The sequence below is a fragment of the Pelodiscus sinensis genome, chromosome 1 (assembly GCF_049634645.1).
Source record: "Pelodiscus sinensis isolate JC-2024 chromosome 1, ASM4963464v1, whole genome shotgun sequence".
Classification (NCBI taxonomy): Eukaryota; Metazoa; Chordata; order Testudines; family Trionychidae; genus Pelodiscus; species Pelodiscus sinensis.
The window spans coordinates 65,376,983-65,396,759 of record NC_134711.1 but is presented as its reverse complement, the minus strand read 5'-3'; the positions used below and the strand labels follow the sequence as shown (position 1 = coordinate 65,396,759).

The 19,777-nt window shown below is 41.0% G+C and overlaps 1 protein-coding gene across 2 annotated transcripts in view; it reads left to right on the top strand.

The window, feature by feature from the left end:
- The window catches only part of ZFC3H1 (zinc finger C3H1-type containing), a 65,966-nt gene that overhangs the window by 33,356 nt on the left and 12,833 nt on the right, over positions 1-19,777 (top strand). For both annotated transcript variants that reach the window (XM_075931838.1, XM_014572789.3), the window contains exons 18-27: positions 1,073-1,194; positions 4,879-4,980; positions 6,037-6,159; positions 6,940-7,123; positions 11,877-12,063; positions 12,936-13,127; positions 16,573-16,810; positions 18,538-18,643; positions 18,733-18,931; positions 19,451-19,545. In XM_075931838.1, the coding sequence (XP_075787953.1) occupies positions 1,073-1,194; positions 4,879-4,980; positions 6,037-6,159; positions 6,940-7,123; positions 11,877-12,063; positions 12,936-13,127; positions 16,573-16,810; positions 18,538-18,643; positions 18,733-18,931; positions 19,451-19,545 (1,548 nt within the window). The remainder of the gene's footprint in view (positions 1-1,072; positions 1,195-4,878; positions 4,981-6,036; positions 6,160-6,939; positions 7,124-11,876; positions 12,064-12,935; positions 13,128-16,572; positions 16,811-18,537; positions 18,644-18,732; positions 18,932-19,450; positions 19,546-19,777) is intronic.

The following is a 19,777-nucleotide window of genomic DNA, read 5'->3' as shown; positions in this document are numbered from 1 at the left end:
ATGTCATATGAACAAACTCAATTACTTGGTTAGGCTTTTTCTCTTTTTACTAAAAGTAGTGCACATTTGGGACGTAAATACTGTTTAAAAAGCTAACAGTTTAAACTATTAAAATGATATCCTTTAACTGAATTAAAAGGGAAAGGGCCTCAGGCACCTAGTTTGTCCCATTGTGGCTTCTGCAGATACTTCATGCCACCCCACCAACAGTTTCCCTTCCCTGATCAGCACAATGTCTGCCTCTGTAGCTTACAGTAGCACGAGGGGAGGTGGGAGATGACCTCGTGGTGGGGCCTGTAGCTGCTGCTCACCCTCGTTGTCCAGCCTAAATGTGTTCCCCCTACCTGGCTGCCCATCGCCCTATAAAGACCCTGGGGCGAAGACCCTACTGGGCTAGTGTTAATATCAACCTTAGACCTTTTAAGAGGGGGATTGGGCTCCCAGTGATCTCTCATGAGGCCCATCGTTTCCTGGTTACTTAAGACATCTCTTGCCAGCATCTTGAAATGATGTGTTTGCTGCAGGAGAACTGTTTAAGACACATTCACAAGGAGTTAACAGGTAGGGTGGGTTAATAAGATTAATACTTACTGGTTAATATTTTACACCCCAAGGTACACACCTGTTTTGGGTACAATGTGGTGAGACTATATCTATGATACCTAAACTGGTCTACACAAAAGTGTACTGAAATAACAAAATTGGTTTTAATTGCGTCTTTTGTTACTACAGTGCAAGTATGTATTTTGAATTGTGGGTTACGTAAACTTGCATTGAAATAACAAAAAGGTATGAATTAAAACCAAAGTTAATTATTTTATTGCAAAATTATGTTTAAACATGGCCTCAGACATTGTTCAATAATAGAAACATTGTTCAATAATAGAAATGTCAGGGCATCTTACTCATTGTCCTCCATAAGCATCTGTTCCTTCTCATTTTTTTCCCTTCTGTAACTGGGTTAAGTAACTTACAGAATGTGGCCCTCATGTTAAATCTTTACTTTTGTAATGTTTTGTCATCTGCAAATCCTTTTTTAGTCTAATTTTTTTCCCTTTTTTTTTTCTTTAAGGCAGCACATGAAAGACTGCACTCTTAACCGAAAGCAACTGTTTCAAGACATTCTTTCTTACAATTTAGTTTTGATTGGCTGTTCAGAGAAAAGCACTGATGAGGAAATCGGCATTGCAACAGGTTTTTAAGTTTCCACTTCTAACTGAATGTAAAACTAGGCATTTTTTCCAGAAGGGTTGCTCTTAGAACTAAAGAATCATTAGTGTCTTTCTAGCAATCACTATACATTGTAAAATGTTACTGTATGGAAAAGCAGAAAGCTGTTTTGAATCAGTAAGTCATAGAATCATAGCATACTAGAACTTGAAGGGACCTAGAGAGGTCGAGTCCAGTCCCCTGCTCTCACGGCAGGACCAAGCACCATCTAGATCATCCCTGATAGATGTCAGTCTAACCTGCTCTTAAATATCTCCAGAGATGGAGATTCCACAACCTTCCTAGGCAATTTATTCTGGTTTTTAACCGCCCTGACAGGAAGCTTTTCCTAATGTCCAACCTAACCTTCCTTTGCTGCAGTTCAAGCCCATTGCTTCTTGTCCTATCATCAGAGGCCAAGGAGAACAATTTGTCTCCCTCCTCCTTGTGACACCTTTTTAGATACTTGAAAACCGCCATCACGTCGCCTCTCGGTCTTCCCTTTTCTAAACTAAATAAGCCCAATTCTTTCAGTCTTCCCTCATAGGTCATGTTCTCTAGACCTTTAATCATTTTTGTTGCTCTTCTCTGGACCTTCTCCAATTTCTCTACATCTTTCTTGAAATGTGGTACTGGGCACAGTATTCCAGCTGAGGCCTAGTCAGTGCAGAGGAGAATGACCTCTTGTGTCTTGCTCACAACTCTCCTGTTAATGCATCCCAGAAACATGTTTGCTTTTTTGCAACTGTGTGACACTGTTGACTCATGTTTAACTTGTGGTCTACTATGACCCTTAGATCCCTTTCTTCAGTACTCTTCCCCAGACAGTCACTTCGCATTCTGTATGTGTTAAACTGATTGTTCCTTCCTAAGTGTAGTACTTTGCATTTGTCCTTATATAAACTTCATCCTATTTACCTCAGGCCATTTCTCCAGTTTGTCCAGATCATTTTGAATTATGACCCTATCCTCCAAAGCAGTTGCAACCCCTCCCATCTTGGTATCATTTGCAAACTTAATAAGTGTGCTATCTATGCCAATATCTAAATCGTTGATGAAGATACTGAACAGGACTGGTCCCAAGCCAGACCCCTGTGGTACCCCACTTGTTATGCCCTTCCAGCATGATTGTGAACTATTAATAACTGCTCACTGCGAATTGGTTATCCAGCCAGTTATGCACCCCCCTTATAGTAGCCCCATTTGAGTTGTATTTGCCTAGTTTATTGTTAAGATGATCATGCGAGACCATATCAAATTCCTTACTAAAGTCTAGGTGTACCACATGCATCACTTCTCCCTTATCCACAATCCATAGTAAATTTCCCAGTAGCAGACAGTAACTCGTGCATTCAGGGAAAAACTCCTTCTTTATTCAGAAGACTCCTTAATTTCAGTGAACATTTCATTTGAATAAGAAACGAAAGAGACAAGGTATATTGCCTGGAAGGGGAGTGAAGTGGATGGATGGGTGGGAGGCAGAGGAGGAAGAAACCTTCCTTTGTTACTACTTACCTATGGAACTTAATGCAGTGTCGTGGTTATTAATGGAACTAAGTAGAACCAGGCATAATATGAATAAGCACCAGGAAAACTACTTCTACAATCCAGACATGTAATCATATTCTAATCTGTTCTGAGGGGTAGATTTAATAATTATTTTGTGCCAAAGTGTACGTGTCCTCCTCGGACCTATGATGAGAGAGACAAAAATCTATTTTAGAGATCAGTCCAATTTAAGCCCAAGTCTCAGGGTGCTTCTAGACTACATTCCTCTTTCGAAAGAGGAATGCAAATGAAGTGCTGATTTACAGATCTCATGATTCATTTGCATGATCTCTTCTGATCACTTTTTTGGAAGAGATTTTTTTGGGGGGGGGGGGAATGCAGTCTAGACGGGGTACTTTCTGGGAGGGGATCCCTTTTTCGAAAGAACCCTTCTTCCTGAAAGAGTTTTACGAGGTTCTTTTGAAAGGTGTTTTTTGAAAGAACCCCGTCTAGACAGCAGTGTGGTTGGGTTCCCCCCCCACCCCCCAAAAAAATCTCTTCTGAAAAAGCGATCGGAAGAGATTATGCAAGTGATAAGCAAGATTTGTAAATCAGTGCATCATTTGCATTTTCCCTCAGTTGCATTCCTTTTTTGAAAGAGGAATATAGTCTAGACGCACCCTCAGAGAGACAAGACTGATGATTATGTAACTTTGCCGCTTACCTGTCCAACTTCAATCTGTTTAAAATAATCTTAAGTTTTTCAATTTGATAATGGAGTATTAGTGTACACATCTTTTAAATTGGAAAATGAAGCAAGAGTTCTTGTTAATTTCTGTAATACGCTCTATTGATATTTCTGTTTTGTTGTGTGTAAAGGCCTGAGAGAAACTGTTGGTTTTTAAAAGTATATGACTTATATCATTCTGATACCACAAAACTATTGAGCCAAATGCAATCTTTTATCCAGATATGATTTTGGAGAATGTCTTGTGAAATTCTGCAAATTTGAGGTATCGTGTAAGGTTCAGTAGAGAAATTGATTTCTTAAACATCATTTTGATTCTAAAAGGATATCCTTTTTTGGAATTGCCACCCAGTTGGATTGTTACAAATTCATTTTTAAAATCTAATGTACTTTTCATCATGGAGGGATGACTCTGTCACTCATTTTGGTTAGGGGATGTATACCGTATTTTCCAGCGTATAAGGCGACTGGGCGTATAAGACGACCCCCTAATTTTTTAGTTAAAAGATAGGGTTTCGTCTTATACCCCAGCGCCCCTCCACCTCCTTTGCTCCCGGTGTCCCTGGTCTGCTGGAGACAGTCCCCAGCAGACCAGAGGCACCGGGAGCAAAGCCACAGCGGCGGCGGAGTCCCGCGCCTCTGAGGCTTTGCCAGAGCAAAGCCTCAGAAGCGCGGCACCCCGCCGCCGCTTCGGCTTTGCTCCCGGTGCCTCTGGTCTGCTGGGGACCGTCTCCAGCAGACCAGGGACACCGAGAGCAAAGCCTCTGAGGACGCCCCGGCAGCAGGACAGCCCCGGCGTGCCTGGGCTGCCCCGCCGCCGGAGCCCCTCCACGGCTTTGCAAAGCCTCGGGGGAAGCCGGCGGCGGGGCAGCCCAGGCGCGCCTGGGATGCCCCGCCGACGGCTTCCCCCGAGGCTTTGCAAAGCAGCATACCCGGCGTATAAGACGACCCCCGATTTTGGGGGGATGTTTCTTAACATCAAAAGTCGTCTTATACGCTGGAAAATACGGTATTCAGTTTCATTTTTCCAGTTGCCTTAATCAAATGCAAGGGGAAGAGCTTAAATCAGGATCCAAAGACCTGGGAAAAGTGGTGAAGTTCTCTTTTCCTTGTCGCTCCCCCAGATTCCTCTACATACAGAAATCCCCTTTTTAAAGGATATTTACAAGTAGATGAGACCAAAGCTCTAGAAAATATACTGCAGGAATAAGCTCAGGGGTGGATAAAATGGCTTAATGTATCTTTTCAGTTTCCTGACTTTTATACATCCAGCCACACTTGAAAAGCATATTAACTTGAAATGAGTAGCACTGAAATAATAGTTGGAATATTTATATTGTCAGTATGCTGTCTGCTGAGATTTTATATTTTAATGCATAAATGCACATATCTGTTTGTAGCCACATATAGTTATCATATTGGTTTCATTTTAGAAAAATATGTCGAGAAACTTTTTGGTGTGAACAGAGATCGAATGTCAGTGGATCAGATGGCTGTTCTTCTTGTTAGTAATATCAATGAGAGTAAGGGTCACAGTAAGTAACTTTTAAAAAAAATGTCTGCAGTTAGTGTTAATAACATTGCTAAGGCCTACTAAATTAATGTCCATGAGAAACCTATGATAGAGAATGAAATCTGGTCACTTGAGCTCTTTTTTACCCTATACGATACATATTTCACAAGGGAGATGAACCTTTCTCAAATTGGGAGTCCTGACCCAAAAGAGTTGCAGGAGGAGGGAGAGTGTCACAAGGCTATTTTAGGAGATCATAGTATTGCCACCCTTACTTCTGTACTATTTTCAGAGCTGGGCTGTCAGAGAGCAGCAGCTTCTGGCTGAGTGCCCAGGTTGGAAGCAGCATCCCACCAGCAGCAGTGCAAAAGTAAGGATGAGCAGGGCTCTTCCGGGTTACAGTCATGGGCGAGTAGATTGTGTTATTTGTCGAGCCCTGAGGATGAGGATACCATATCATGACACCCAAATTTCTGCACATCTGCTGGAGGCTGTTCCTACCTTCAAAACAGAGCTCCTGGCCAGCTGCTGCTGCTCTCTAGCTGCCCAGCTCTGAGGACAATATTGCCATCTGCAGCAGCACAGAGGAATGGGTAATAATACTGTGATGCTTCCCTCTCCCCCATACACACAACAATGTTTGCATCGGGCCCTTTCCCCAGCTATTTTTTGGTTTGGAATACCTACCATTACAACACTGTGAAATTTTAAATTTAAATAGCTGAAATAATGAAATTTGCAATTTAAAAAATCCGATGACTGCGAAATTGACCAAAATGGACAGTAAATTTGGTAGGCTATTAACATTGCATACGAGCATGATTCTTATAGTAGTATTGTAAAGATAAGATCCGGTTACTTTATTTCCATGTATTACACATTTTATGGTCATCTATTTTTAAGCTTCTTGTGTTATAGGGTAAAAATTTCAAAAGGGTCTTGTGCACTTAGGAATCTACACCTTTAAGTTGCTTAAATACTTCTGACCACTTTACCTAAAATGAGTAAACTTTAAACAAAAATACATTCGTTTGTGGCTGGAAAAGAAAATGATTTCTACTATTCTTATTGGTTACAGCACCTCCATTTACAACTTGGAAAGACAAAAGGAAATGGAGACCTAAGTACTGGAGAAAACCTATTTTAGATAGTAGTAGTAGTAGCAGCGAGGAGGAACAATCTCTGGGATCTATTAAGTACGGTAAGGCAAAAATATGGCATTGGAAATAATGAGTATGGGGGGGACAGAGTTGCGGACACTTATGAAATCAAGTATGAATTTGCTTCATCTTATGACCCATTTGTATACTCCACACATGAGCTTCTTGACTACCTTTTCTTTATTGGCCTGTTCTTTGTTTTAGGATGATTGAATCCATGTATATCCTTTTAAAAATAAATAATTAAGCTCAGTGGGAACTCTTATTCCCTTTGCTAGCATGTTCTGGAGCATCCAAGATTGGAGCATGTTTAGTAGAGCACAGTTCTAGAGCTAGCTTACAGGTGCCTTGGGACATCAAAAGTCTTAGCAGTTAGAGGGATTTCCCACCTGACTTGTGCAGATGGCACAAACTGCCATAGAGTGAATCCAGCAAGAAGGTTCTTCAGAAAATCAGACTTGTTTTGTGTTTAATGCTCTCCTATGAGTTCTGCCTCGCTCTGTGCTATCCTATAAATTATTGCTAACCAGTATGATCCTACAAAAGCATTATTCTATCACTTGCTTTTTTCTGCTGCAACATTTGACTTAAAGCCAATTTTCCTGTGCCATACTATCGCCTGTTTCCTGCTTTTAAGGAGAGAGTAGCTTTACTTTCTGTAAATGTCATAGGTGGCTATTGTTTTTGGAAAGTATCCTGACAGTCGCTTAAGAAGTCTGTTTAAGATGAGAGAAATATCTTCACCAAATATACGATTAGTTAGTTCAGGTTCCACTGTGCAAGCAATCTTCATGCTGAACAGAAACACTTTATTCTTGCAGCCCATCCTGTAGAACACAAAACAAATGTTCGAGCTCTGGATGCTGTTGTGACTCCAGATGATGTCAGATATTTCACAAATGAGACTGATGATATTTCTAACCTGGAGGCGAGTGTACTTGAAAACCCCTGTGATGTACAGCTTTGGATTAAACTTGCATATAAATACCTGAGTCAAAATGAAGGGTAGGTTCTTATCTATATGTAAACAATCTGTTGCCCTTTTTATATTTTTTGTTTGAGGCTTTTCACCTATGCTACTGTAATCAGGTTTCCTTCCTGGTGTCAAAGGACTCTTTGTTTCTTTGACAAAGCCACAAATACCTTACTACTTAAAAGCAGTTAGAAAAAACTTCAGATTAGATCTTTGCTGTACACAGTTCAGTGCATGAGTAATAAATTATATTTGCATTTTAACTCCAGACAGGTTTTATTTCAGACTGGAAGTAGTTGAAATGAGAACTAGTAAAGGAATAATTGCTTTAAAACATGCACAGTTTATAAGATTACAATGGAATTAATTTGTCCAGTTACATAAAGGTAAGTACGATAGGGAGAGAGACTGATTTTTAAATCTGCCTTTGGAATGCTTGGGATGGCATTCTAAAATAACTTTTACTCAAGATGCTTTATGATGACCTGCTAGAGTAAGAACTGTCAGGCATCTTGCAGTTTTTAATCCACGTTGAGTGTCTAGGAAAATAACTACAATATATTTTCCATATTAGAATTGTCTTGCCTGTGGGATTCTTAACTATGTTTTTCATTTTTTTGAAGAGAATTAGAGACACAACATTATTTTAATTATCATAATTTCTTAGTAACAACTTAGCTTCCTCAACCAGAAGCAGTTATTTCATTCTAACTTTCTTAAATATAAATTGTTCTGGAATGGGATTATCTCTTCATGTGTGTTTGTGTATTTGCAAAGTGGTAGCAGAAGAGACCCTCATCCTGACTTGGGCCTATTGGTGTTACTGCAGTATAAATATTTAATAAGCTTCCCTTTTCAGAAGTTTTTTAGAAATCTATATAATCTCATTCAGGATGAAATTTTCTGTCTAAATTTGAATTATTTTGGAAATCACAAACAAAACTAATTCTTCATTTCTTAGCATCAGCATATGAATATACCATTAGATTTAAAAGTATAATTTTTTAATTTAAAATTTGATATGTGGATAATATTCGGTGAGGGAACATATGCCTTATGAATTTGCGAGCCAGTAATGGCTTGTAATTAAATGAGAACAGCCTATATAATTTACCAAATTAAGTATCTATGGTAATTATCCAGACATGTACAAACCTGCACAAGTATATATGGATATTTCATATAGTGTGCATATTCTGTTACATGAACATTTGGGTTTTTGCATATGTCCTTGGAAATAAAAAATTAACGTACACAAATGAAGGCAGACTTCAAAAATTAACATTTAGCATGTGTAGTGAAGACCAAATCAACCGCAGATTGCTCTCTGGTTGACCCTGTTACTCTTCCGTGGATGAGAAGAGTCAGGGAAGTCATCAGAAGTGTTTTACCTGTAGACTCCACAGTAATTCAGCTTAAGGTACATGGACTCCTGCTACATTAGCTGGAGTTGCAAACCTTAAGTCGATATTCTACTTTCTGTAGCCTGAAATAACCATAACTGCTGTTCAGCCCCAAACACTGCATTTATGGGTTTGTTGGATGTACTTAGTAAGTTGTACAGCATAACTTGAGTTCAATAAAAACACACTAGGCACATACCAGTAGTGGAGTTATTACTGTTAGAATTATAACTTTGAATGTTGTTACCTTGTAAATGCTCAGATTCAGAATTTTAACAAGCTTTTGTATTGACTGTAATTACAATATGAACATTGGGTACAAATGTGATTTGCATGAGGAGATAGTGATCCACAATTTCTGTATCAGCGCTTGCCAAACTGAAAGATTCATGAGCATCTGGGGAAAAATTATTCATTATGCTCTTTTATTTTTTCTAACTTTAAATGAGGCTTAAAAATATCCTCCTCTTATCTCTTTGTGTATGTTAGTGGTTTCCAACTTGTGAACCAGGGACTGACTGACTGGGGGGCTGCTGACTATGACAAAGATTTCCAAAGGGGTCTGCACCTTCATTGGAAAATGTTTAGGGGTTTGAAAACCACTGGACTGCACCTAAAGCTGCTCTTGTTTCAGGACTGGAAGCTTCTCTGTGCTTTCTGCTCCTGCAGGGGGTGGGCTTTAGCAGAGAGACTCCCTGCCTGGAGAAGCGGTGAGCAGAAAGACTTTCAACTGAAAACCCCTGCTGTGGTGGAGGGTAGAGAGACTTCCAGTGCCAGCAGCATTAGCGTTGACAGATAAGGAAAGTGAACTGAAAGAAAGACGGGCACACTTGTTTATAAAGGAATGACTTTTACTAAGACCATGCTATGTGCAGTAAATATTGAGCTAAAGAAAGTTAAATGGAAGGAAAATTAAATGAAAAAGGAAGTAGGCAATACGATAGTAACGTTGATTCGATTTACATGTCTCAGTATGACAGTGGAAAATGCGTGACCACCATGTGTGTTCAGTGTTAGTAAATGAAAGTATGAGGTCTAGGGATGTAATTGTATAAACAGTTTACTAGTGGGCCTGGGCTCATCAATTAACTTTCACTGTTACACCATCTTAAAGGCAGCAGCATGGAGTGGGGAGGGAAGAGCAGGTGGAAGCCTTTTAAGCAGGCTCCCAGGGAGCCATTCTCCCTCCTCCTGTGGCTTGTAACTGCTGACATTTTCAGCGGTTACACATTTACCAAAATAAATGAATTTTAACATCCCTTATGAGGTCAGGAAAAGTGAACATCAACAATAGTTTTCCCCTTAACAAAGAGGAAGAATTAAAATAGCAAAAATAGTCCTTGTTAAAGAAACCAACTGTTCCTCAAAAAGCCTTTGAAACATCTTATGTTGTGATCATGTGAATTGCAAAATGCAAACAAGCATATGCCATTAGTAGTACCGTTCCATTTCCTGCAGAAAGAGACGTACATAAAATTTATGATTGGGGAACAAACAGCCATGGACCTGAAAACCATTCCAGTGTCACATGGTGCCAAGCCTTGACACATTGATGAGCTCGTGAAAATACCTAAAATAGACCACTGTACATTGAGGCAGTATTTTGCATTGCAGCTTGAAGAACTCATAGACACAGTTTTTTCACCTCAGTTGTGTGTTACATGAAATTTCCCAAAATAGGTAAAATAGGTTGAAGAGCTTTTATTTTGCAAAGAAATTCCAACCTGTACAGCCAGTGATAAAGTCTTGGATACCTTCATAGTAGGTCTTCACTGGGCTGTGTGAAGGGAGCTATAGGTATGACTAGATAGAACAGTGGGGTTTCCGAATGAATAAAGGAAGTGACAGAAATAGCAATTGGGACATTTCTGTGAAAAGTAAACATAGAAATTATTTAAACTTGGAAAACTACTTATGTCTGGTGTCTGACAGCAAACATTATGCAACTATGCAGTTTGAAACAGGCCCAGTCTTTTCACTAAAATCTCAGGCTGTGTCCTTACAAGCAAAAAACAAATATGTTCAAATTTTATAGATCTAAAGCCCTGGATTAGATCAGATTGGATTAGGTAATTACATTTTATGAAATTAAGTAAAGTAGCACTACTATCCAAATTCAAGTGTCCCTCTTGAATCTGGTTTCCTGAGTAGTTGTGTTTTGTTTTGTTTGTTTGTTTGTTTGTTTATTTATTTTAATTTTAAGAAGCGGCATGTGGTTGTGTGGAACTTTTTTCCTCCTTCTCCCTCTGCCAAGTTCTTAAATATCTGTAAGAGAACCAAAGTACTAAGTTTAGGGGCAATAGCTCTGCTACCAGGGATGCACTGGTAAATTGCTAGGGCTATACCAAACTTACATATACATGGAATTTTAATCAGAAACTGTTTAGTTACATTTTAGAACACTACTTTGTGCTGCAGTCCTCAGAAACATGGACCCAAGATGTTTTGAGGGCTGCAGAGGAAGAAATACAGGTGGGTAGGATGGAATTTCCTTCTCTGAAATAATTCTTCTGATGATCTGGCTGTTAAAAGGTGATCAGGCCCATTATGACTTGTAAATACAAGGTCATTGGCTGAATTGCAGTGTTTTTGATTTGTTGAGATATAGAGTAGAAAGTCTGTTTGCATATAAGTAATTTCAGAGGTTTGTATACATAACCAAAAGTACACACAAGGTGTTTTAATCTTCTTTTGACTTTCTTGCATAAACACAATCATTTTAGGTCAGTGTAAAATAATTCCTAAACAAATCCTTTCCTGAAGTGGGATAAATACAACTAGCCTGAGCAGTTCTCTATAATTTTATGGAAGTTACTTGCAGTTTGTAAACTGATATGCGTAAATGTAGTCCATCATTTGATTGGCAGTTCAGAACAGTACTTGTGTTACTTAAATGGTGGTGAGTAGTTAATTACCCCAAAAGGGTAGAAAGTTGTAACTTCCTATAATGTGCTGTATATAACAGATGAAATTTTGCCGAAGAGTGACCTTTCAAGAGTTTCTACTACCCCCCTTCCCCTCCCGGCCTTTAACTTCTTTGTAGGTCAAAGGGTTAAAGAGTTCAGGCCACGGCAAACCCCAGTGAAAATTAACCACAATCTGTTAACTGACAGTTTGTTCCAAGGAGACTGATACGTTTGTTCTTTTGTAGAGTATGTGGTGATATGTAGTTTGTATAAATATGAAAAAGTGTGGTATTTCTGTAGCCATCAGTTTTATAATAACAAGAAGCATTTAAAATACTCCTTTAAAAATTCTGATATCTGCTAATTTGGCATTGTCTTCTGAAATTATCCATTTCCATGTTCCATCTCAAATGAGCTCTAAACAAATCTATGTTCACTCTTCTCTTTAATATAATGGCCCAATTTTTTTTCCACAGTTCATCCTCTGAGTGCTTGGATTCAGCTCTAAATGTTCTAGCTCGAGCACTAGAAAACAACAAAGAGAACCCTGAAATCTGGTGTCATTACCTCAAACTATTCTCAAAAAGAGGAACCAAGGAGGAAGTGCAGGAGATGTGTGAGACAGCAGTAGAGTATGCACCTACTTACCAAATTTGGTGGAAGGTGAGAAAATTACATAATGTACTTCCAGCACCTATATATGAATACTATAGTTAAGTAGTGAATTTTAGTGTGCAACAGGAAGAAGGCATTTTGTCTCTTCCTCCTTCCTTCCTCCCCCCCCCCCCCCATATGCTATCCAAGCTAATACAGATTGAACCTCTCTGGTCTGGCAGCATTCATAGTCGGGCATGATTTTAGTTAGTCGTAGGTCCATTTATCATGGGTATGGCCAAGTTTCCTGTGGCCCCATAAAGTTTGTTTACAACTGTGTGTTCTGTGTTGCTGTTGAGCTCTGATTTACCCCTAAATGTCTTTTAAGAGCCCAGTAAGCAATGGAAGTGTTGGTAATGTTGCTAGACAATATTGACAGCCTGTGGTTCAGCACCAGTCAGGTCATGAGCGTGCTAGACTTGAACGGTCAACCTGTACCTTAATTTTTAAAAAGATCAAATAAATGATAAAAAGCAAGGAAATTTACAGTTACGTTTAAAGTGCTATCCATAGCAGGGTCCATTACCTACTGCACTTGATTTGATGATCAAATTCATCTGAGACAAGGTGTTGCATTCCTTAAATACAGGATGTTGGGATTTCTTTTTAAAAGGTAAATCTCAATTTAACTTGACATTTTTTTGCCTCTTTTGAATATTGATTTTTTTTCCCAATAACATGTGAGTAGTATATTATTTCATTGAGGTAATATCTAAAAACACAGTAAATAAAAAGTGAAGAGCATTACATTTGAACCTTAAAAGTTTGCTAATAGTTGTGAATAAAATACAAGTGGTTTATATAACTTTTAGCTTTAGTGACTGTTTTGAAGTCTCCTCCTCACCCCTGAATAATTATTTGTGTGAAACATTTCTATCTAGTTTTTGAACCTGGAAAACTCTTTTGATGGAAAGGACTATGTATGTGGGAGAATGCTGCAGTTCCTAATGGAAACTACAGAGGGTGAAGAAAACTCTGATCTCCTGTCCTTTCAGCTGCTGGAGACACTGCTGTACAGAGTTCACTTAAGCATGTTTACAGGAAGACATCAAAATGCTCTTGCCCTACTTCAGGTGATTTGTCAAGTTACACACATTTAATTCCTATTATACTAGATTCTTAAACACAAATTACGGTTATATAGTTTTTCATTTTAAGTGCCCGAACAATTCGCTTTTCTCTTTCTGGTCCTTTTTGGTGCCTAAAATTCTAGTAGTTCCAGTTATAGACAAGTTATCTAGTTCTATCAGCAGAAAGTAGCTAAAATTGGGGAGATTCTTTTGTGCATGAGTTAAGGAGGCAGATTTGGATACATTTTTTTAAACTTTCGAAAAGTTATTGAGAATTGCCTCTTGATTGCATGATTGTTTCTAAAAGGCCCTCTTTAAAAAAATATTGAATTTTTATCTTACAACTTGCAAACATGTTTTGTAAAACTGCAACGTTGTTACAGTTTGTGATTTAGTTATTTAATAGTCCAAGGCTCTTCAGGCTAGTCTGAGGTTGGCAATTTCATATCACTTTTTCATAACTTATTTTAAATATACAGTGTTTCTTCTTTGAGTGCTTGCTTATGTCTATTCCATCTAGGTGTGTGCACACCCCGTTCACAAGTTCCGAAAGCTTTTTGTCCTTAGCAGTACCCGTTGGGCCAGCAGGGGAGCCCCCTGGAGTGGCGCCAGTATATTCTAGCATATAACCCCCTGCTAGCCCTCCACCCCCTCCGTTCCTTCTTTCTGCCCTTGATGGTTGCTGGAAGCTCTACTTGCCTTTACAAGTGCACCCTTAGCTTTCATATGTAAATAGTTTCTCCTTAGGGTAGTTAACAGTCGATTATTAGTAGATAGTGATTAGATAGTGTTGATAGTAGTTTCCCCGGCTTCCTTCTGTGAGGAGGGCATACTGGGGCCCCAGGGCTTCAAACCCTGTCAACAGTACTCCAAACCCATGCCCTACAGAGATCCACACACGGACTGTTTAAAGTGCCCCGTGAGGGCCATTTAACTAACACCTGCAAGATCTGCAGGTCCTTTAAGCACTACATGCATCTGACGAAGTGGGTCTTTGCCTACGAAAGCTTATGCTCCAACACTTCGGTTAGTCTATAAGGTGCCACAGGACTCCTCGCTGCTTTTGCAGATTCAGACTAACACGGCTACCCCTCTGATACAGAGGGAGAGAGACTCCAGGCTTAAGCTCCTGTTAATGGAGTCGGCACTTCAACCCCTGGTGCCACCGTCGGTAAGGAGCGCACTGGCATCGACTACAGAGACAGAGCAGGCGCCAAGGCACACGGCGCCTTCCCGGCACCGATCTCAATCACCGGCGCTGTTGACTAGTAAACGAGCGCAAAGTGAAAGGTTGCTGCAGAAGCAGAACCGGAGCGCCTGCCCTCGGGAGCTGGTGCTTCAAGAGAGGAGCCGGGTAAGATCGGGAGCCCAAGGAGGCCGGGACCTGTCCCTGGAGGAGGTCTGGAAGCCATCCACGCCGGAGATGTTCACTGCGGCCTGGGAGCTGATAGAGCTCACGGCCTCCTCAGGCCTGGCACCGCATGGCACGGAGGAGCACGTGGGCCACAAGACCTATGTGCCTAAGCCAGCCCTGGCACCACAGCTGGCACCGCTCAGGCAAGAGCCGGGTTCGGCACTGCCGTCCCCGGTGCAGGAGGCACCATGGAGGAGGGCACCTCTTCCCATGGAGTCGTCACCGTGCGCTCCGGCGTCCCACGCCATGTTGCCCCCGCCAGTACCGCCTGTACCCCATAGAGGGAAAACGGCTGCCATGGCTCACCATGCAGCGCAGGGGGAACAAGGGTCTTCTGCACTGCTGTGGTCAGCGTCAGAGTGCTCTTTGGAGTCCAATGCAGAGTCTCTGGTTTCGTCAACCTCCTCTTGACGGTCGGCTGCATCTAGGGTCTCTTGCTTGTCCCGTCGGTCGGCGCTCCGCTCCAGGTCAGGTCACCGGTCCTCGTCTTGGCACCGCTTGGGGCATCGCAGCACACCCATGGTCCGGACTTGGCCCTCCCCAGTGGCAGCCGCCTATGCAGTGGCCCTTCTGGATACTGTGTGCCTATCATCAGGCGCAAGGCCCTGACCCGTTGAGACATGGGTCTGTGGCAACCTCGATACGTTCTAGCTGTAGGTCTGCCCCCTTGTCCTCCCCACTCACAAGGGACCCGGGCTCGGAGACTAGAGCCAGCCCCCCGGGATCGAGAGGTGAATCGGCTGATCCACTCTGTCAGCCCCTTCCAGCAGGCCCTGCGCAGGGCCCTGGCCCCAGGACTGAGCCTTCCGCCACAGTTATGGTTCAACTCTAACTGCTGGAGTCCTCGTCCTCATCACCGGATGAGGCTTTAGCAGACCTATCTCCAGGCATGCCTACGATGGACATGTGAGCCCACCAGGACCTCCTCAGGCACCTCACGCAGAACCTGGGGTACAGGCAGAGGAGGCTAAGGAGGGGGAGGACCCGATGGTGGACATTCTTGCAGCTGACGCCTTGGCTAAGATCGCCCTCCCTCTGAATAAAACGGTGGCAAAGATAACCAAGACCTTATGGCAGATACCGGCCTCCATTCCCCCAACACAAAAAGGGGTTGAGAGGAGGTATTTCGTGCCCCAATCCGGGCATGAGCATCTCTTCGCACATCCACCACCGAGTGGTGGCTCAGCAGTGGTTCAGGTGGCTTGCCAGAGGGAGAGGCAGCAGCAGTGGGGCCCTGCTCCAAAGAGTAAGGAGCTAAAGAAGTTGGACCTGCTGGGGCGGAAGGCATATGCTACGGCGGGCCTACAACTGAGGATCGCAAACCAGCAAGCGATGCTCAGCCATTATCTGTATAATTCTTGGGTGGCTGTGGACAAATTCAAGGACCAGCTGCCTCAAGCTTCCCAGTGGGAGTTTGCCGCCTTTGTTGAGGAAGGAAGAATAGTTGCACGAACAGCACTGCAGGCCGCTGCGGACTTGGCAGCTTGTGCCATGGCCACGCGCATTGTTATGCGCAGGTGCTCGTGGCTCCAGATCTCCAGCATACCGTAGGAGGTTCAGGTGATGTTACAGGACCTCCCTTTCGAGGGAGCAGAGCCTGAAGGTGTGCTACTTCCCTCAGTGACATCTGTGCAACTCTGTCTTTAGGTAAATGGGTAAGATAGAGTAAATGCAGGGAGGAAACAATGCGTAGTACAAAGTCCATTTTTGTATGGTCACTTGTCTGAGTAAGACAAGTCTTGGTCATTGTCGTCCCCTAAGCCCCTCATATTATGCTATTCTATATTACATATTGATCTAAGAGTAAGGGCCATATTATGTGTTTGCCTTTTGTGTACTTGGGCTGCTTGCATGAATAAGGAGATAAGGTATTGGATCCATTTCTGTCTTTGGGATGCCTCATCAGAGTCTTTGGAAATATAGAAGCGTCTGGTTTCCTTATTCTTTCTCTAATTTTCAGATCTCAGAATCTACTACTCTGCTATGTAGAGCATCTGTCAGAAATATAATCTTATTCATCTTTTACCTTTACAGAATGCTTTAAAATCAGCTAATGAAAAGATAATAGCAGAACGCCTTACCATAAGTGACCGCTGCTTGGCTTGGCTAGCTTATATACATCTAATAGAATTCAGCGTTCTCCCTGTCAAGTTTTATGATCCTGCTAATGCCAACCCATCAAGGATAATGAACAAAGAGCCATTTTTAATACCATGGCAGACAGTTCAAGATGTGAAGACCAACCCTGATATGTTGTTAGCTGTGTTTGAAGGTAAGCTTATTTTTGTGTTTTAAGGAAAAAGTAAATTGAGTTCATAACTTTGCTGCTGCACTGCTGCTCTCATTCAGATAGGCAGTGCCTCTCACCTGTGGAACTGAGGATGAGAAGGAAAGGGTTCAAACTTTGTCCAAACTGCTTGCTCATTAGTGGTACTAATTATTGCCATATGAGGGTGTGTCTACACAATAAAGTTATTTTGGTATAACAGCCATTATTCTGGAATAACTATGTGAGCGTCTACACAACAGTATCAAAATAATTTCAAAGTAACGGGCGGCTTATTCCGACTTCTGTAAACCTTGTTCTATGAAGAATAACGCCTATTTTGAAATAACTTAGAATGGCCCTGGTGAGAAGCTATTCCTCCTGGCACTCTAATTCAAGGCAGCACATCTACATGTGGGCACTCCTAACAATCTTTTGGGAATCCTCATGCTCCCAGTTAAGCCTCCTATGATGAAGTCATGGCTTCACAGAGAGGAGTTGGGGTGTAAAGTTCCGGCATGGTTCAACTGAAAGCCGGATCGACTAATGGATGCAATGCTGGTTGATTTGCAACAGGATGCGTAGCTCACTCTTTGAGGTTCTGGGGAAGCTGCTGATAGTTAAGCATGGAAAGTTTAGCTTTTTATTGGTACTTATCTGTAAACTTAACTTCCCTGTGTACAAAGAGCTACACACAGAACGTTTCCATTGATGAAAAACAAAATTTACAGATAGGCAAAGTAAGAAAACGCTGCTTGAGACCTTACTGGAGACATATTACAGGATAATGTTTACAAAATATAGCTTGACATGTGATGACAATTCATGCTGCACAGTTATAAAGTTTTAACTTTTTGAACTTGAAATCTATTGTCATTAAGTAATTGTGATACCCCCTATTTCCCAAAATTGTGAAAACTTAAATAAAAAAATCATTAAAAATAAATGACCTTTCAGTCAAAATTATTTTTGTAAAAATAGTCACTCTACCAAGGCTACCTGTAACCTGTCTTGCACTTGACTTGGTGCTTGAGGGACTTCTCAGCAATTTTGTGTGGATAGGGACAGTGTTCCCTCTAAGCTGTACAGCAGCACAGCTTCAAAGGTGATGAATCAGCTCCACCTAATCAGGGCTGTGTGCATGGAGCTGACTGACTGGGTGGGACTGATTAATTCGCTGTGATGCTGTGCTGCCCTGTAGTAGTTTAGAAGGAACCCTGAATAGAGACTTTGATAGAGGGAGCACAGTAGAGAGGTGCTGTACCATGGGATTCGAGCCTCAATGCTCTAATGATTCCTTAGCTCCAGAAAGTGGGAGGGAAAGCCTGATATTTAAAATGAAGTCCCTGCTGCACAGATACTAACAATAGAAAAAAATTATAAAACAATGTAATTGGGAGAAATTGAACCACTTGCTTGTTCTGCTGCTGAATTTCTGATATCCTGAAGTAAAAGGATGGACTTAATCTTGGAGCTTCCACCAACAGCATGGAACCCATCTGAATTCCAGAGGTAAGAGGCATTACCAAAAGATTATTAAGTAAGAGAATTTCATTCTTGAATTGTGTGGTGCTAAATATCTGAAAACAACTATTCTGAAGGTCACGTTTCATTTCCATAACTCATAGATAAAGCTTAACTTAAATATAAGTGTTGTATAGATTTGTGTAATACTTACTTAAATCTGTATAAACTTACATTTAAAGACTCGATTTTTAAACTTGTCTCTTTAGATGCAATACAAACATGTACTGATGAAAATCTTGGCGCTGATGAAAGAATAGCAATCTGCCTTCCTCTCTACAGAAACATGATTGCTTTGCAGCAGTTACTGGAGAGGTGAGAACAGGTTATTAGACAGAACACTTATATAAGGATGTTTAGTTCATCAATATGTTTTTTTTTAACTTTTAACTGATTTATTTAAGGTGGGATGCTGCTATAGAACTGTGTAGCTCATTGCTGGAATTATGTCCTGTCAACTGTCAGTTGCTGGAAGCGCTGGTTACTTTATACTTGCGGAAAGAACAGAATGACAAAGCTTGTGCTGTGTGGCTAACAGCATTTGAGAAAAATCCTCAAAATGCACAGGTTTTTTATCATATGTGCAAATTCTTCATCTCCCAGGTAAAAAAATGTTCTCATGGGTTTTGTGGTTGGTTTATTCTGTAAAATGAATATATTTGTGCCTTGCAATGAATAATTAGCAATAATACTTAGCATTCTTGTACTACTATCAATCTTCAAAGCACTTAAAATGTAACTAATTCTTGCAAAGCACTTGTGATGTGTCATCCTCATTTTATAGTTAGGGAAATAGGAACAGGGAAAATCAGTGACTCCTGCAAGTCAATAGGAAGAATTGTTGTGAAAATTGGGTTCAGAACTCGAGTACCTGATTCCTGGTCCTGTATCCGGACCACACCCTTGTGTAAGAAGAGTAGAGGATGTCACAATGCAAACACATTAGTATGTTAATTCCTCTCTCCCTGCTACCTGTTCTTTGATATAAGTTAATTGTGTTGCTCCTTGAAAGATTCAAAGGAAAGCAGAAGCTATTTTAAGAAGATAGTTTAATGTGTTTTTAACTTGCGTGCTGTAAATAAAAAGAAATTTTATGTAATGTCTACTTTATTTTTAAAACAGAAAAGGGCAGACAGTATCCCTCCATTATTGCAAGAATTTGTCGCCGCTTTCTTTGAGAATGTATGTCACGAACACAGTCCTATGGATCTCTTACGGTAGGATTAGAGAAGGCATTATTTAATTCATGCTGGTATAAGTGTGTCTAATTTAACCAAAATATCAGCTGTTTGGTGTAATTTACAATTTATTGTATTATCCGATTTTATTAAGTTGGAAAACTATCAACAGGACTCCTTTCCACAAAAGCAAGGCAATCTAGAGTGGTTAAAACTCCATTTTTAACTTATGCTGTGCTTACATTTTACAGTCCCTTAGATCATGCATTGT